The sequence below is a fragment of the Aureobasidium pullulans genome (assembly GCF_000721785.1).
Source record: "Aureobasidium pullulans EXF-150 unplaced genomic scaffold scaffold_2, whole genome shotgun sequence".
Taxonomy (NCBI): Eukaryota; Fungi; Ascomycota; class Dothideomycetes; order Dothideales; family Saccotheciaceae; genus Aureobasidium; species Aureobasidium pullulans.
In genome coordinates this window covers 187,827-203,660 of record NW_021941022.1, presented here as the reverse complement: position 1 = coordinate 203,660, position 15,834 = coordinate 187,827, and the positions used below count along the sequence as shown (strand labels likewise).

The following is a 15,834-nucleotide window of genomic DNA, read 5'->3' as shown; positions in this document are numbered from 1 at the left end:
CCGGCGCATCTTTCTGAGAATTGTCCAAAGCCCTCGCATTCAATCACAAGCATTTTCTCACGACAACATCACATCTTCGCATCAACCACAATGTCAGTTCCCAAATTCGCACTCCCTGGCGACTCGCTCGCACAAACATCAACACACACACCAAGCACCGGCTCTCACGTCTTCGCCTCTACCATCCACGCCAGTCTCGCAGGCCCAGTCACTTCCTCCGCACCCTCAAAGAAGGCCACACCCGCCATTAGCGTCGCATCTTCCTCCAGCACATCAACTTCATATACAGCCGCCCTGCCTTCGGTAGGCGACATAATCCTCGGCCGCATCACACGCACAAACCCTCGCCAAGCCACCTTGGACATTCTCGCTTTGGGTCCCACCGGCACACTTGTCCTCCGCGAACCCTTTTCTGCAATCATCCGCCAACAAGACATTCGCGCCACCGAGATTGACAAAGTAAAGGTCAATGAGAGTTTCAGGGTCGGCGATATTGTGAGGGGAGTTGTGATCTCGCTGGGAGACGAGAGAAGTTATTTCGCCAGCACGGCCAAGAATGAGTTTGGTGTTGTCTTGGCCGTTTCTGAGGGAGGCGAGCAGATGGTGCCGGTCTCTTGGAGGGAGATGAGGGAGGTGCACGGTGGAAAGACTGAGTTGAGAAAGGTTGCTAAGCCTGTTTGAACCGTCATGAGATGAAGAAAGAGCTGCGATCCATTGAGCGACAACCGAGGGCGATCCTGGACATCCGTCGCGACAAAATGATGTAGACCCACTCTGTCTGCCCCCGTCCTTATCTCGAGTTCAATCCAAAGCACAGGAGACCGCCTCGAGCAGCGGAGCGATGACACTCAGGCGCAGCATATCTCCCAATCATAAGCCTCACAGCCTCATTGAATGGCCTGACGCGAGACGCGCAAATCGCATGGGAAGCTCAGTCCACAGACCTGCTGTCAGCTGCCAGATCATCCAACCGATCTACGAGCCGTCGAACTGCGTAAGAATTGCAGAGCAGGGGCTCGTCATGAGCTACATGTATCGTGCAATCTCCTTGTCTCCCTTACTTTTCCAAGAAAGAATAAACCGATCTTTCCACAATGACTTCATATTGCTCATGCTCCTCTTGTCATGTTTTCTCCTCACTCTGCGCCGAAGTAAGCGGTAGAATTTAGATTGATCGGAAATGCCTTGGATAATCCGGCGCAATCAAAAGCTCATGCTGTGACTCAGCGCTGATTCATGGACTTCTTCGAAATCTGATCAATCTGAATGCGTCAGCAAGTTGAGTCAGTTTTCGTCTGTAGTCTTAAGGCCGGTCTCCCACAGTCGCACCTTTCTGACTATGCTTCTCCAGTTCCATCCCAAAATTCCTCTATCTATCTGCATCGAAAACCGAGCCTGGACGCCAATAGCCGCCCAACATGAACAAACACACTTCTACTACACAGGCACTTTCGAGAGGCGTCTTGGCCCTGCCTCCAGAACTGCGACTGATGGTATGGACCCATCTCGCTTTGGCAATGACTTCTAGCCAAGTCGTTGACTTGACACAGCTATTGTCCAATGTCACGACTATTGACGCCTGTAAGAGGCTCCATCTCGGCCATCCCATGCTCGCGACCAAATTCTGCGACGAATATCTCGAGAACTTCTTCAGGGTCGTTCCTTTCGTGCTTGAGCTTACCAGATTTAATGGTTTGGAACACATCGTCTTCGGAGCAGCACTTTTCAGGACATCTGGCCTAATCGCCCATGAAGGTGCATGGGACCCTATGCAAGACATAGCTTTGGCTGTGGAGAAATCACTCCAGAGTTGGATCGGTCTTGCCAGTCGTTGTGGTGTCAAGGATGCCATTGCGCCTATCCGCATCGAGCTGTGCGTACGATCGGACAAGAGGGGCCCAACTCTACTTAAGCGGAGATTTATACCTCTCCAGATGAGACTATATTCCATGACCGAGCTGTCTCGACATCTACCACGAGGTAGAGTTACACTCGAGCTGGACTTTGGACTTAGTATGCTGAAGGAGGGTATGAAAGATTGGATCAGGATACCTCTTGTCTTCGGCTGTCACGATCAAAACCGCACAAATTGTTTGCATATCCTACATCGGGCACGTCAGCGGTTCATCGCAGACCCTTGCAAAAGTGCCGATTCGAGAATGTGGCTTTCCTGGCATGCCGTCTTGTCTGTGTTCGTGGACGAGATCTTGGAATATGTGGAAAGCCTATAAAGTCATCCTTTGACGGGGATTAGCACGCCGAATATCTGTCCTAGGTAGTCAACAAATGGCTGGTGGATTGCGGTGTCTGCTACACAAGAGCGTAAGAATGTTGATATCTAGCTTGTTGATTGTATAGCTAACGGGTGCGATGGACATCTGACAAGACCGACAACAACAATAACAACAACAACAAGAACAAGGCCACTAAGGTGACATGGCTGCTATACCAAGCTCCAGCATTAGCAGTGCATGAGCATAAGATTGCTCTGGGTATATAGACGACCACGAATCATCAACAACGAATCATAAACCAACGCATCGAACTAAGCACATTGCTCACGCGCCCCCTTCCTACTACTATTCTCTATCCCAATATCTCTACGCATGTCTACTGTTCCGTGCATTAGCAACGCGTGAGTAAAAGAGCAAGACGTATATTGATGTTTTAAGTAGCCTTACCACCTTATTGCACACACCGTGCTTGTTATCCCAAGCACTTGTTTTCCTCATAAAGTCCATAGAAAATGTACAATGTAATCACAGTCACCGATATGTCCATTAAGAACACTTCCTAAAAGCCCTCTTATTAGACAACCTTGTCCGAGTTTGAAAATATCGTGCATGTCGATGACATTCATCTCCGGTGTGCTCTGAAGAGGCAAGTCACTTCCAAAGCAAATTGCAGAAGAACCTGGTACGAATGCTGTAATACATACACCTCTGCATACAATTTCGAGAATGCGTCACCTTTTATGAAGTAGGCGGTCGAAATGCAAGATGTGTTTTCACAACCAAGTTCTTTCTCCAGGAGATGGAATATACTTATTACACTCACTAGACAACCGCAGTTCGCTCGAATTGCTCAAAAGCAATCTGCATTTTTGACGTGTATGAATATCAGAGGGCTGGTGGAGCATCGGAGTCCGACTCCGGTGGACCCTTTCTTCTCCGCAACTGTCAATGTCAAAATCAACCTTCTCTGAACAACATCAAGGTATCATGAACAAATCGCTCAAAAGAGTAGAGAATGTAGCAGATTCGGTGTCTTCGGAGATCGTAATGTCGGTGTTTTCGGTTGTCTTTTTGCCCTGATATTTCGGTGATCAAGATGAATTGTGGTACTCCGGTATCGTTCGGTATATGCTTCGGCAACTCGGCTGATGTGCTCCTCCACTTTTGTGGATGCGTGTATATAACTATTCAAATCAACAACTACCACAAACACCCAAAACGAACAGATAGCAGATACTTTTTCTTTCACATTCAAGAAGCCTAGAGGTCGGAAATTATCAATCATGTTTTACGAAACGGGGAAAGATCATGGTTTACCTTATGATCCATTCAAGGTACGATTTCCACCAGCATAAAAAAAGACACCCCCCACCTGCCCTCCCTATCAAACTCTGACCCATCTCACCTGGAATCCTCCCTCTGCCACCTACTCCCCACTTTGATCTCACAAAGCCCTTCATACTAAGGAAAAACACAAAAAGGCCTGCGTAGTCCCTCGCCCAATCGGCTGGATCTCCACCCGCTCACCCCAAGGAAAAGATAATCTAGCCCCCTACTCACAATTCAACAACCTAACCTTCGACCCCCCCTACGTCATGTTCTCAAGCAACAGAACACCAGAAGGGAAACGCAAAGACACCGTCATCAATGCCGAAAGTACCGGTAAGTAATGATACCATATCGACAAAAGAAGAAGAAGAAGAAGAAGAAGAAGAAGAAGAAGAAGAAGAAGAAGAAGAAGAAGAAGAAGAAGAAGAAGAAGAAGAAGAAGAAGAAGATGAGTAGAGACAAGACACAAAGAAATGCTGATTTTATGTTAATATGCGCAAAAATAGGTGTTTTCGCCTGGAATCTGGCAACATACCCTCTTCGCGAAAAAGTAAACATCACAGCCCAACAATTGGATTACGGCCAAGATGAATTCCTCACCGCAGACCTCCAAAAAGAAGATGCGAGATTGATCCCTTGCTCTTTGGTAGCTGATTCTCCCGTGAGATTTGAATGTGCTTTCCACCAATTGATCGAATTACCTGGAAATCCGCCCATGGGTACCGTCGATATCATCATCGCACGCGTCCTGGCAATTCATATTTCCGACAACGTCATCACTGATGGAAAAATCGATATTTCAAAAACCCAGCCGATAGCAAGATTGGGATATTATGATTACGCTGTCATCAAGGATACTTTTGAGATGAGGATTCCGGGGACGAATAAGGCTTTGTTGGATGGGCTTGAGGGGAGTTCGAGGGCGAATAGGACGTTAGGGGAGGAGGAGGGAAAAGAGGTTGGACAGGAGGTCTTGGGGAGTGGGGAAGGGGAGGTGAAAGAGGGGAAGGAGGTGAAAGAACAGTTGAAGAGAGCGCAGAGTGCTGGTGCTAAGGTTGCGCTTGGGGAGAAGAATTGAGATGAGACCTTGAGGCTTGATCTATTGCCTTGGAGAAGATAAGACGAGAGCAAATTTGCCCGAAGCTTTAGCCAGTATTACAATATCCCCACATGTGCACATCTTTGAAGGTTTTCTGCAAATTAATTCGTGTTATGGTTTGTTGCATCAGTATACCTAGAGCTATGTTGACTTTTCACAGGTCTTGCAGCAACTCTTAGCTAGTGGCCTTCTTAGCCGCGCTACGAATAGAGGTACGCCGCGAGAATCAAGCTTGATATCCCCCTCAATCAAAATTTCTTCTCTTTGGAGACCGCTCTTGCGTTTCATCCATGCCCTCAGTCTCTTGTATGTTTCTTTTGGGTGTCGACTTAATCGCCTCGACTAACTTACTGAACTCAGTTCGGATATCCTGCATCACGTCCTCAAGCTCCTGTTTCCTCTTTTTCTGTTCAATCTCCAACTCTTGCTTCGCCTTTTTGTCCTTCGCGTCTTCATCTTGCCACCAATGCATCATTGTTTCGACCACCGCCACGTTGTACTTCTCCAGTCCCGTGATCAAGGCAAGAATGTCAGAGATGCGCAACACATACTCTCGTAACTCTCCTTCCCAAGATGAAACCCGAGTATGAGTCTACGAGCCAGATTCTGAGGTAGAGGCGGCAGATGGATCTCCGCAAGTATTTTGTTGACAATGACGAAGAACTGTGTCTTTCAATCGAGAACACACCTTCCCGATTTCAGCCACCGACTTTCGCCGGTCATTCACCCAGAGTTTGATCGAGATCTTATTGCTATCCGGGCTGATGACACGCCATTGAGCGGACACGTCATCAAATACATAGGATGGCAGATTGTAATCCAACTGAAGGAAGAGATTCTTGGTTGGGATTGAGAAACCGATCTGAGGTATGCTCCGGTAAAGGCGCAAGTACGTCTGCATGGTCTGGCAACGTTGTTGCGTAATTTCCATATCGAAGGGACCCTGACGAAAGCACTCGACGTACATGGAGTATCCCTGAGCCCGGAAGTAAGGGCGAGCAAGTATGTTCGAGAGAGATGTGACGAATCCGTACCAACACGGCGGCCCGATGTCACATTCTATCTCGTTTTCTGACAGATATGACTCCATACATTCAAGTCGAACTTGCTTGCATGTTTGCATGATCGGCCGTCTGCGTGTAATATCCCGGTAGTAGTCATCCGCTTCTCCAGCAAAGTCATCCTTAGTTGGTGGGTCGACAGCATAAGCGTAGATCATGTCGCGAAGTTCGCGAGGTAGTTTGCCGAGAAGGCCTAGAGGATTGTTCGGAGCCATGGTGGTGGGTATCTGGGAAGTCTTGTCAGTGACAGGACTAGACAAACGAAGGCCGGTGATGCTCACAGTCTGGGCGAGTTGGTCAACCGTCAAGGAGTGTGGAGAAGTGGATGAGGGTGAGTCGATGGCAGCAGGATTGTTGGCATTAGCAGCCAGCTCAGTCGAAGGCGACGAAGGCATGGTGTGTAGGTTTGATGGCTTGGGTGATGGTAGCGGGGCAGAAGGCATCGGGATCGAAGCGCCTAAGTCGAGTAAAGGGGAGAACATCGGCATGATGATGAGAGTTCAAGGTGATGAGGTCGGATGGAAAGAGAAAGCCGAAGACGCAGAGGGTGCGAAGGTTGAAGGAGAGGCGATTGAGTCATCGCCGAGCGAGTCAGAGGTGACATTTGATGGAAGCGAAAGATCTATGGAACTCGCGACCAGGCTGCTGCTTCTCTGACGGGGTCCAATCATTATCTCTAAAGCAGTCGCAATCGCTCTCAAGATGCACGTTGCGTTCAAGACATGGAAATACATCAGGTAGCACGTTACCGAGGTGAAGCTTGTTGTACGGAATGCAATACTTCTTCGTGTCTTCTCATACTCGAGACTTCCTCTACTCACTGCTTGTTGCTTCTCGGAAGCTCAAGCTCTACCAACCATGGCATCTGCTGTTTTTCTTTCAATGCATCTTGAATAGCAGCATTAACAAACAATGTTTGCTTCCCTCGTTGCAGTTTCGGGGCCGCTTGACAATAGCCTCTACCATCCATGTCACTCAGCTCAGCTTTGAGCTGCCCATCTTGTTTTGCATCCTCCCTTGCGCCTCGTAGTTTCGCAAGACTTTGAATGACCTCTGATGCCAGACCATCCATCTCGGTAAGAGGGTCGGGGTATTTGCTTGCCTCATTGCCGCGCCAGGTGACCTTCTTCGCTCCCCAAGCCTCGTGGATGTGGCCAAAACAATGCATCAATGGCCGTGCTCTTGCAATGGCAGTGAACAGCATCCTGCATCCAGCTCTATTATCCAGCACTCCTTTGAGAGGACTGTGGGTAATCGCAATGTCGACATCATCTCCGATATTCCAATCATGGCCTGGAAGAGGATCGTATGGATAGCCCCCGTGGTTCTCATTTGAAGGTGTGAAGGCACTCGCGTAGACTCTTAGAGAAGAGCCATTTGCAAGCTGGAAATCATGAGTGCCCTCGTCAAGAAACAAAATTCCTGCAGATCTCTCGGCTTCGAAGAGTGCTCTTGCCTCTCCAAAGTCGCCGAAGGCTTTTCGAACAGCGTCGTCCTCCTTTGGTGGCTTGAATTTTGACTCGACCAGCTTTTCTTCATACAATGTATCGTCAAGAGTCCAGTCGTGATTGCCGGCGATAACGAGCTTCAGTGGCGCATCTATAGATTTCAGTAGCCGTATAGCTTGTCCGAACTCATCAAGCTTGGAGTGTTCCGTGAGGTCGCCACAGTGAATTACGACGTCGACTGGTTCGGTAAGACGACTTGCCAGATCCTCGCCGTGGGTATCCGATATGATAAAAAAGCGAGTCTTGATTGGGGTGTCCATGCTGAAATTATTGTTGATATGCAGATGGAAAGAAGAGTGATATTGCTGAAGTATCAGTGGAAGATCTGGGGTTTAAATCCTTTGGCTTTGTAGGCAGCAGCGAGGCAAATCGTAATTCGGGAGTGTGAATGAGTCAATTGCAACCGCTGAGACGCCAGATATGCAGCGGCAGCGTGTGCTGCGATCTTCACCTCCCGGTTTTCGAGTCGTAGTAGACTTAACACGCCTTAGAGCAGCGCGATCAAAGATTGCGAGAACTTGAGCGCTTGCCTCTGGCATTCCCCTTTTCGCATACTATGTAGATGCTGAATGTTCGGTCGTAAAGGTAGTTCACGGCCTCGCTATAGATCTGGCGGTTGGCTCGCAATAAGTCGGTATGATGCGTGTTATTGTATAATCGATCACGACCGGAGCGCTTTCTGGTTGTTGCGCAATAGTAGGTATAAATGCTGTCACGTATTTCCAATGGTAGCTCGAGAAATCTGAATGGAGTCGGTCTTTTGGCTTCTGCGGGCGCGTCAGATATCTCCCTCGATCTCAACCGCCTTTGTGGAGGTCAGAACCTATCATGAAGAGATGCAGAGTCTGATTGAACATACATGGCGGCAACTAGGGAGCTTGTATGAAAGATGTCTTGATTTTGTAAGAATCAAAGGTTGCTCTAGATCGTGGTTGGGGAGAAGACGCGTCACAAGACAGCAGGACCGTGCGAAAGTCGAGACCATCTTCGACAGCCCCGAGCAACATTCGCATCATCCAAGATTCACAACGTGATATATATTATGGCTATGGGATTATACGTGTAGCATCAAGCAAGGCAGCAATTCCGTCATATTGAAAACCTGTCGCCGAAAAAGAACAATAAGCAACAGGCGATGGCGACAAAGCCGGTCAAGCATCGATGTGTCATTTCGAGGAAAGCCCAATTTGCTGACATGGAGATCATCGGTATGGGAACAGTCGCTGAGCCTGATACTGAAAACAGAGCAGAGATGTCGGATGTACTGGCATTGGTCAGAGGAGGACTGGATAGGCTCTCAGAGTACTCCAAGATCTCTTCGACAAAGAGGACGACGGCCGCATGCCAGCTGAGCCACTGTGTGACATTTATCTTCACGGAGTGGTGTTCTTTGTTGAAGATTTCGAGGTGTTCTTTCAACGAAGCCGAGCTGGTCTCGCGATTTCTGCGATGTCTTCCAATCGTAATAGGCAGTTCGATTATATGGTGCTCCGTGCGCCACCGCATCTCGTAATCGTTGAAGACCAGCTCTAAAGAGACCTTGCCTTCTGGTAGATATTTGGCCAATCTGAAGAGCGTGCGGAGACAACCTTCGATGAGAAGCTTGTAATCCCTCGGTGACGCCATCCATGGAGCAGTCCCTGTCCCTGAGGGCATGCACAGTCTGATACTGATGGGTGCGATAGCACTTGTGACGCTATGGACACTTGCGAGATTAATCCATCTTGTCAGGCCTTCGTTGTAAATCATGCATTTCTCCGCTACCATACACCGAGCTTCCTCTTTTGATCTGGGGCTTGCGTGGCGGTTCGCACGCATGAGTACCTCCCTCAAGGAGAGGCACCATTCCGAGAGCTCTGGGGTGAACCTCGTGACTCTGAAAAGGTTTTCTAGGTACTCGTCGCGATACCTTGTCGTGAGTATAGGGTGGGCTTCAGCAAGGAATTTGTGGATGTCTGTGACATAAGAGAATGTGATATGACCCCTCAAGGCGTCTGCTTCTTCGGATGTCATCTGCAAGGCAAGATCGGTCCAGATGATAAGTCGTAATTCTGGAGGTAAGGAGGATACCCCTTTTGAGAGAGCCAGAGAAGCTCTCGAGAGCGCCGGTAAGGACTTGGTGTTCTTCTTGATGCTGGTCATGGTGGACTTTGCATATGGCTGTTGAAGCATGGGTAGACAAAAGTATCTTGCGATGGGTAATGAAGAGAAAGGTCTAGAGGCAATGAATGAGTCGTCAACAAAGGCTCAATTTGTCCCAAACTCAAATTAACTCAGACAGCTGACTCATTCAAAACTGCCACTTTCCCCAGGACAAGTGATGCGTTCTGGAAAAAATGTTGCCTTTCAGAGGATAGTACATTCGCACCTGAGTTCAGGTGGAATCGATTTGGCTCTCAGCCTTCCTCAGTGAGTCTTTTCCTCGGCTGCAAACCGTCCATGATCTTCATCCAGCATTCGAACTTGTAATGCAGTGCGGTCCAGGTCTCTTCGTGCCAGAGTCTTCTTTCTTCCCGCCATGCCTTCTCTCTCTCTTCTATACCCTTCATACCCGAGTCTCGACACGACTTGAGCACTCTTTCTGTGCCGCGCTGGCGAGCTTTTCGGTCAAGTTCTTTGGCCTGATCGAATATACTCCACGACTTTCCTTCGTCACACAGGTGAATTTCCAAAGCCATAACATTCTCGTCCTTGGGAGCAATAGTCCAGGTTTGTCCGACAGGTGAGAAGAGAGGTGGTGTTGTGGTCGGCCTTGTAAACTTCACACGAAGGACGAGAGCGCCGGGTCTCAAGCGTTTCTGGCAGTTTTTGAACATTATCATCCAATCCAGAAGCTTTTCCAGTACGTCTTCGGTCGGGTCTTCAATGCCAAGGCCTAGTTTTCTGACTAGATGTGATTTGTCTCCCAGGCTTCTAACGAACAGCGCCACGAATTTGCAGGCCGAGGTGGTGAGAGGAGGTGCGCTGATGTTTTGCACAAATTCGTTGGTGAACAGGAAACTCTCAAAGGCTTCGTCACATAATTGGCGACATGTGTATAGTATCGGGTGGTCGCGGGCTGTCACAGCCCAAACATCTGGTGTGTTCGTCTTCGGACTCGCTGATGAGGGGTTCATGCGAAAATCTCGAATGTAGATAGATGGATTACAGCTGCTGCTTTTGTGACATGTTGGACCAATGCCGAGCATGACATGGCGATAGATTTGATCTCGTATCTCCCTGGGGAGACAGAGCAGAGGTGAGTTGTTCATGCTTGGTGTCGTGTGAAGTCAAGAATGAGGTGCACAATAAAGTGAAATAGACGAAAGAACAATGTAAAAGAGCTGGTCATATATCAGCTATAACCAATTGGCTTTCCAGACCCCCAAACTCAAATCATCTTATTGTCAAGTCAGCTGCCTTGTAGCACCTGTCTTACATTGACGGATGTAGGAAATCATCGACAGCTGTCAAAGAAGAGCCTCACCAACGGTCCGATATCGATACATAGGGGATGTCGCACGCGAAGAGCACAAGATGGCCAAACCATTGAAGCGAAGGATTGTTAAACGTCTAGCCAAATCCATCAAGCCTGGAGGACGTTTTGGCAACGGCAAGTCGAGAACGGAAGTAGCGAAACATCTGCTGACAGAAATTGACAGCCTCGGAAAAGAGAGCAGAAAAAGCGCTCGAAGAAAGGGTTAGCGTTTCTTTGGGTTGATGAGCAGGACGATTATGATGCACGATTACGGAGGAGAACAAAGTACAGCTTGCTAAGATAGGAAAGAGAGTGCCCATGACGTGAAGTCTTTCGGAGTTCTATCCTGAGTCGTCCTGGAATGTTCATCCAGACTGGAATATTCACCACTCAACGCGTCAACCTGAACGACGCGTCTTCTGCCAAATCTCGCGCCACACTTTCGCCGCAGAGCACTTCACAGCAGGACTATACCACTCCATTCACCATATCGATCGCCGCTTTTCAGATCAGAACTCTTCAACATCTAGAACTCCAATCACAGTCTCAAGACTTTCCCAATCACACAACATCACACACAATGGCCGAACAAACTCCTCGCGTCAACGCTTCCATCCTTGAGCAATTCACCCACCGCACAGTCCGCATCTTGGGCAAGGTCACACAGCTGAGAGGCGAGGAAGCCACTATTGATGCCGGCGGTCAAATCAATGTACACCTGAACAGAGTAAGTTCTGAGCGTTCCCTAGACTCAACTGTTATACTACCCCAGATGGGTTTCGCAGTATCATCACCATCTTTCTCTGCGTTCACCAACGGAAGCATCTCACATCATTTGTTCCATCGAAAATGCCCTCGACCGTCTTCTCGATTTCTATAGCGAGCAGTCAGGGTGATACAAGTGCTAATGATAATCTCAGGAGGCACATCTTACAGTCAATCACGCAGTCGAGATCATCGGAAAAGTGCAACAAGACTTGAGCGTCCGCGTTCTCACCAGCACAGACTTTGGCGACAACATTGGTATGTACACACTCCCGTTTTCAGGTTCCTTCCAAACACGGCCACCAGAGATGCCACACCTTGCCATACCCTCTTTACTTTCTGACACACAATCCACTGTCTGCGATCTCGAGATGTTCTGTTCCAAATTTCACAATTCTATATTTTCTGCCTTACAGCATCAGCGTCACAATTCAAAGAAATAAACACTGACCAAACATCATGACAGACTTCTCACTCGCCGACGCCGTGGTAGACGCCACACACCGCTACAACGAAATCTTCTACACAAAAGAGTGATGCTCCTAATTCAACATGACACGACATCACTACATCGGCAGCAGAGAGGACACGAATGAAAAGGCTTGATTGAAGTCTATAGGGAGCGTAAGAATGGACGGACACATGATTAAACTTTCGGATGATATTTACATTCATCAAGAACCTTCAGATGGAAAGATGGGAGGTGTGAAAATGGCTATGACTAAGAGGAGAGAGACAAGATCTGGAGGTGGGACACGAGTCATTACTCGAAGGAAAATAAAAGCATAGCATCGATGAGGAATGGAGACATGATCGAACTGCCCTTTTCCAAACTCGACGTCTACCGTCCCTTCTCTTGCCCACATGTGTTCACAGCAGGCACTCATCTCTCGATATCTGCGGCCAGCTTCCATACGAGCAAGTATGATGGGTACTAGGCAAGATAATCATCACAACCATTTGAACACGTCACAGGATACACAAGGGGAAAGACAAAAGGCACACGGGAAACAAAAAACTCCGATTGCCCATTCTTAGAACAACACCAGTACTGTATGCAAAAGAGATCCTATCCTCAAACCCTCCCTCCTTCATCCTTCCATCTTCTCGAAAACAAGTATTCTACTTCTTGCCCATCTTCTTCTTCAACCTCTTCTCGGCACGTACATCCTTCTTCAACCTAGCATCAACCATCTTATACTTACCCTTGACACCACCAGGTCTACCCTGTCCTCTATGCTTACCCTTACCGGCAACAATAACCTGCACCGGCTTCCTCTTCTTCGATTTCCCAGCTCTAGCCATAATCTTCGAAATATTATTCGCCTTGTCCTTTTCCGAAACATCTTCGGATTCGGCAAGCAGTGCACTTTTACGCTTGAGTTTTTCCAATTTCTGAGCGGCGTGCAATTGTTTTCTCGCTTTCGCTTCGCGGACCTTTTTGATGGGGCGGGCGTTGAAGGCGCGCATTTTTTCTTTGATGGCGTTGGCCGCTTCTTTTGTGATGGGACGGTGGGGTTTGGAGTTTTTGGTTTCGTCGTCGAGGAACCATTCGGGCAGGCCGTCTACGTCGCGGAGTGAGTATTTGTTGAAGTTGTCGTCGAGGAGGTCGTGTTTTGTTTTTTGGCCCGTGGCGAGTTGGTGGGCTAGGGTCATTGCTTCGGCGGTGATGATGTCGATGTTTGGGCGGCCGTTTTTGAGGGGGATGGCGTCTTCGTCCTTGTCCCATTGGGATTGGGTGTTTTTTACTGTTTCGAAGCCGCCGTCGCTGGAGTCGGTTTCGTAGGCTGCTTCTTCTGCGGCGAGTTCGGCTGGTGTGGGCATCTTGGACTTCTTGGTCTTTTCCTTCTTCTCCTTGGTGGGCTTTTCAATCTTGACTGTTTCCTTGACCTTTGTGGGCTTCTCGGCCTTGAGGGGTGGTGAGGCGGAGCTGGAATCCATTTCGATGCCGCTGTCGAGGTCCTTGGGTGCTTCAATCTCGTCCTCCATGCCGTCTAGTCCGTCAATGTCTTTGAACAGATCTTGGTCGAAGAAGTTGGCCGCGCGCTTGGTAAGTCCGTTTGCGGGAGCAGGGGCGTTGTCGAGGTCGGTGATGAGTTGACCAGGCTCTTCGTCGTCGTCAGAGTCGCTGTCGTACTCAACCGCAGGAGCATCGTCATCACTGTCTGCCTCTTCGTCGTTTGAGAAGCCTTCGAACTCGCCGTCCTCGTTGCGCTCCTTTCTAGCCTTCTTGGCGCGGATTTTGGCGTCTCTTGCTTCGCGCTTCTCTGTGTATTGGTTGTACATCATGTCCAGCTCGCCTTCGAGACCATCGCCGAGTTCGTCGTCGGTGTATTCGAGGTCGAATTCGTCGTCCTTCTTTTCGGTGACGGGTACGACTTGCATCTTACCCTTCTGAAGCTTGCCAGTGAGACCAGCCTTGTCAACAGCCTTGAGCTGGAACATGGCATCTTCTCCGTTGGGACCAGCCTGCTCCATACCGATTTCCATGGGTGTAGTCATGTTCATCTGCAGACGGACAATCTCCTTTTGCTTCTTCTCGTTGTCCTTGCGACGAATCTTTCTCTTGTCTTTGCTCTGCATGTCCTTCATCTTTTGCAACTCTTCCTGTAGCTTCATTTCCTCGTCCATGCTCTCGACTTCGGCTGCTTCCTCGTCATCCTTCTCTTCGGCCTCCTTCTTCTCGGCTTCGGTGGCCTTCTTGTGATCGGTAGACTTTGTTGCGAAGCCGAAGCGCTCTCTGACTTGAAGACGCCACTTGAGCAAGAGTCTGAATTCCTTCTTTCCGAGGACCTTCAGATCGTTACAGCAGATGCGGACTTCTTCGGTGGTTTCGGGGAGTTTGTCGATGGTTGCGAGAGCGATGTCGCCATTTCCGGCTTGGTTGAAAGTGAGCTTGTTCATACCACCGAGGATAGCGATAGGATCGGTCGTTTGGATGAACTCGCTGACGGGTACTTCGTGGTATTGAGTCCAATCGCCCTCGTCATAACCTTCTCTCTTTCTCTTCTTGACTTCAGGATTGAAGACCTTGGCCTCGTTGTTGGGGACAGCATCCTTGACTTCGGCAAAAGCGTACTGGGGGTCGAGGAAACGAGGATCGAGATTCTTGGGGGCCTTGTAACCACGGCAGACGTAGAAGGTTTCGGCGGAGACGTTACGCGATGATGGGGGCTTGGTCTGCTCGACCTTGTCGAAGAGTTGCTTGAAGGTCCACTCGAGCTTTGCGCTATCCTTGGAACGGAAAACCTTAGTGACGAAGTTTCCACCGGGACCGAGGAAATCGCAAGCAAGGCGCAAAGAGTGCAGAACCAGCTCGTTTTGACTGAAAGCATCCTGGACCCAGGCGGTACCAACGTTGGGCGCACCATCGTGAATGACAGTGTCAGCCTTCCAAGTCTTGAGATGTCCACGAATGATAGCGCGAGTCTTGTCGGTGGTGATATCGCCCTGGAAAGTGATTGTTTTCGGGACAGGCTTGATGGGGGCCAAATCAACACCAACAATCAGAGACTTGATGGGCATAGTCTCTGCGGCGACTTGAAGCCAACCACCGGGAGCAGCACACAAATCGATCAAACATCTTGACTTTTGCAGAAAACCGTACTTCTTGTTGAGTTGGACGAGCTTGAAGGCGGCACGCGAACGGTAACCCTTCTCTTTGGCGAGGTAGTAGTACTTGTCCAAACGGCCTTTGCCGTGCTGTGGAATGAGTTAGCTGACAGCATGACACTGGAGGAAACAAGAATGCACACCTTCTTCTCAATGGCCATTGCTGCTTGATTTGATCAGCAAAAGGCGCGATACAAAAAAAGACAGTGACAGGATAAGAAAAAGTCTCAAACGCCGGCTGGAATCTTTCGCCGCGCGGAGAAGTCTGCCAAGGCCGAGTGTCTCTTCCCCGGCGGCCGACAGCCCTCGAGTCAAGTCACCGCCTTTCTTCCAGCTCCGCGACTCAGAGATTCTGCCAATGACGATCGTCAGATGCTGGCTTGGTTGGCATTGTCATTTGACATGGCTGCGAAGTTGGCGCGCTGTGTCTCGACAGAACTCGCCTGTAGCTTTCTCTTGCGTAGCTACGCGTATTTGACACACTTCACACACCTATAGCCATGGGTCCACGGCGAAAAAAGACAAAGCAATCAACCCCTCAAGATGACCCCGAGAGCACCCAGTCTGATAACACCCTGCCGCATAAGATACCACCTGTAGCCACTTCCCAGGACGGACCTCGACAATCTGAGGACGACAGAACAGTGACAGATGGAAAATCACAAGGCAGCGTGTCAAATGCACCGTCAACACCAACATCCACGGCAGACAAGCGAGGCAGCTGGTACAAGGGCGGATCATGGCGATCAAAAGCCAATCCTGTCGCCCA

The 15,834-nt window shown here is 49.1% G+C and overlaps 11 protein-coding genes across 11 annotated transcripts; 5 read left to right on the top strand and 6 right to left on the bottom strand.

Moving 5' to 3' along the window:
- Nucleotides 1-90: 90 nt before the first annotated feature.
- Nucleotides 91-681, top strand: M438DRAFT_331153 (uncharacterized protein; the record flags this gene model as incomplete). The annotated part of the gene is made up of 1 exon (XM_029903382.1): nucleotides 91-681. The coding sequence occupies one exon, from the start codon at nucleotides 91-93 to the stop codon at nucleotides 679-681; it is 591 nt and encodes a 196-aa protein (XP_029764417.1).
- An 80-nt stretch (nucleotides 682-761) lies between these two features.
- Nucleotides 762-1,290, top strand: M438DRAFT_79997 (uncharacterized protein). The gene has a single exon (XM_029910331.1). It carries the CDS (start codon nucleotides 842-844, stop codon nucleotides 1,160-1,162), a length of 321 nt encoding a protein of 106 aa, XP_029764416.1. The 5' UTR covers nucleotides 762-841; the 3' UTR covers nucleotides 1,163-1,290.
- Nucleotides 1,291-1,418: 128 nt separating this feature from the next.
- Nucleotides 1,419-2,231, top strand: M438DRAFT_351523 (uncharacterized protein; the record flags this gene model as incomplete). Its single annotated transcript, XM_029906722.1, has 1 exon — nucleotides 1,419-2,231. The coding sequence occupies one exon, from the start codon at nucleotides 1,419-1,421 to the stop codon at nucleotides 2,229-2,231; it is 813 nt and encodes a 270-aa protein (XP_029764415.1).
- A 1,219-nt stretch (nucleotides 2,232-3,450) lies between these two features.
- M438DRAFT_310318 (uncharacterized protein) lies at nucleotides 3,451-4,733 on the top strand. Its single transcript, XM_029902416.1, has 3 exons — nucleotides 3,451-3,568; nucleotides 3,716-3,896; nucleotides 4,070-4,733. Exons 1-3 carry the CDS (start codon nucleotides 3,518-3,520, stop codon nucleotides 4,639-4,641), a joined length of 804 nt encoding a protein of 267 aa, XP_029764414.1. The 5' UTR covers nucleotides 3,451-3,517; the 3' UTR covers nucleotides 4,642-4,733.
- Nucleotides 4,734-5,254: 521 nt separating this feature from the next.
- On the bottom strand, nucleotides 5,255-6,211 carry M438DRAFT_331151 (uncharacterized protein; the record flags this gene model as incomplete). The annotated part of the gene is made up of 2 exons (XM_029903381.1): nucleotides 5,255-5,950; nucleotides 6,005-6,211. The coding sequence occupies 2 exons, from the start codon at nucleotides 6,209-6,211 to the stop codon at nucleotides 5,255-5,257; spliced, it is 903 nt and encodes a 300-aa protein (XP_029764413.1).
- Nucleotides 6,212-6,503: 292 nt separating this feature from the next.
- Nucleotides 6,504-7,491, bottom strand: M438DRAFT_310316 (Metallo-dependent phosphatase; the record flags this gene model as incomplete). Its single annotated transcript, XM_029902415.1, has 1 exon — nucleotides 6,504-7,491. The coding sequence occupies one exon, from the start codon at nucleotides 7,489-7,491 to the stop codon at nucleotides 6,541-6,543; it is 951 nt and encodes a 316-aa protein (XP_029764412.1). The 3' UTR covers nucleotides 6,504-6,540.
- Nucleotides 7,492-7,611: 120 nt separating this feature from the next.
- M438DRAFT_79977 (uncharacterized protein) lies at nucleotides 7,612-8,206 on the bottom strand. Its single transcript, XM_029910329.1, has 2 exons — nucleotides 8,091-8,206; nucleotides 7,612-8,036 (listed from the first exon to the last, which is right to left on the bottom strand). Coding segments are annotated over exons 1-2 (306 nt in total). The 5' UTR covers nucleotides 8,093-8,206; the 3' UTR covers nucleotides 7,612-7,732.
- Nucleotides 7,950-9,515, bottom strand: M438DRAFT_79982 (uncharacterized protein). The gene is made up of 2 exons (XM_029910330.1): nucleotides 8,091-9,515; nucleotides 7,950-7,998 (listed from the first exon to the last, which is right to left on the bottom strand). Exon 1 carries the CDS (start codon nucleotides 9,401-9,403, stop codon nucleotides 8,321-8,323), a length of 1,083 nt encoding a protein of 360 aa, XP_029764410.1. The 5' UTR covers nucleotides 9,404-9,515; the 3' UTR covers nucleotides 7,950-7,998; nucleotides 8,091-8,320.
- A 112-nt stretch (nucleotides 9,516-9,627) lies between these two features.
- On the bottom strand, nucleotides 9,628-10,482 carry M438DRAFT_265701 (uncharacterized protein; the record flags this gene model as incomplete). The annotated part of the gene is made up of 1 exon (XM_029900045.1): nucleotides 9,628-10,482. The coding sequence occupies one exon, from the start codon at nucleotides 10,480-10,482 to the stop codon at nucleotides 9,628-9,630; it is 855 nt and encodes a 284-aa protein (XP_029764409.1).
- Nucleotides 10,483-11,268: 786 nt separating this feature from the next.
- Nucleotides 11,269-11,990, top strand: M438DRAFT_331147 (replication factor A protein 3; the record flags this gene model as incomplete). Its single annotated transcript, XM_029903380.1, has 3 exons — nucleotides 11,269-11,415; nucleotides 11,609-11,711; nucleotides 11,920-11,990. 3 exons carry the CDS (start codon nucleotides 11,269-11,271, stop codon nucleotides 11,988-11,990), a joined length of 321 nt encoding a protein of 106 aa, XP_029764408.1.
- Nucleotides 11,991-12,477: 487 nt separating this feature from the next.
- M438DRAFT_402160 (uncharacterized protein) lies at nucleotides 12,478-15,272 on the bottom strand. Its single transcript, XM_029909585.1, has 2 exons — nucleotides 15,209-15,272; nucleotides 12,478-15,155 (listed from the first exon to the last, which is right to left on the bottom strand). The coding sequence occupies exons 1-2, from the start codon at nucleotides 15,224-15,226 to the stop codon at nucleotides 12,576-12,578; spliced, it is 2,598 nt and encodes an 865-aa protein (XP_029764407.1). The 5' UTR covers nucleotides 15,227-15,272; the 3' UTR covers nucleotides 12,478-12,575.
- Nucleotides 15,273-15,834: the final 562 nt, after the last annotated feature.

What these genes read in the sequence shown, in the direction of transcription:
- M438DRAFT_79997 (XM_029910331.1), top strand. Translation starts at nt 842, where the DNA reads ATGACACTCAGGCGCAGCATATCTCCCAATCATAAGCCTCACAGCCTC.
- M438DRAFT_310318 (XM_029902416.1), top strand. Translation starts at nt 3,518, where the DNA reads ATGTTTTACGAAACGGGGAAAGATCATGGTTTACCTTATGATCCATTC. An exon ending in TACCTTATGATCCATTCAAG is followed by an intron (nt 3,569 to 3,715) that starts GTACGATTTCCA and finishes AAACACAAAAAG; the next exon opens with GCCTGCGTAGTCCCTCGCCC. An exon ending in CATCAATGCCGAAAGTACCG is followed by an intron (nt 3,897 to 4,069) that starts GTAAGTAATGAT and finishes GCGCAAAAATAG; the next exon opens with GTGTTTTCGCCTGGAATCTG.
- M438DRAFT_79982 (XM_029910330.1), bottom strand. Translation starts at nt 9,403, where the DNA reads ATGCTTCAACAGCCATATGCAAAGTCCACCATGACCAGCATCAAGAAG.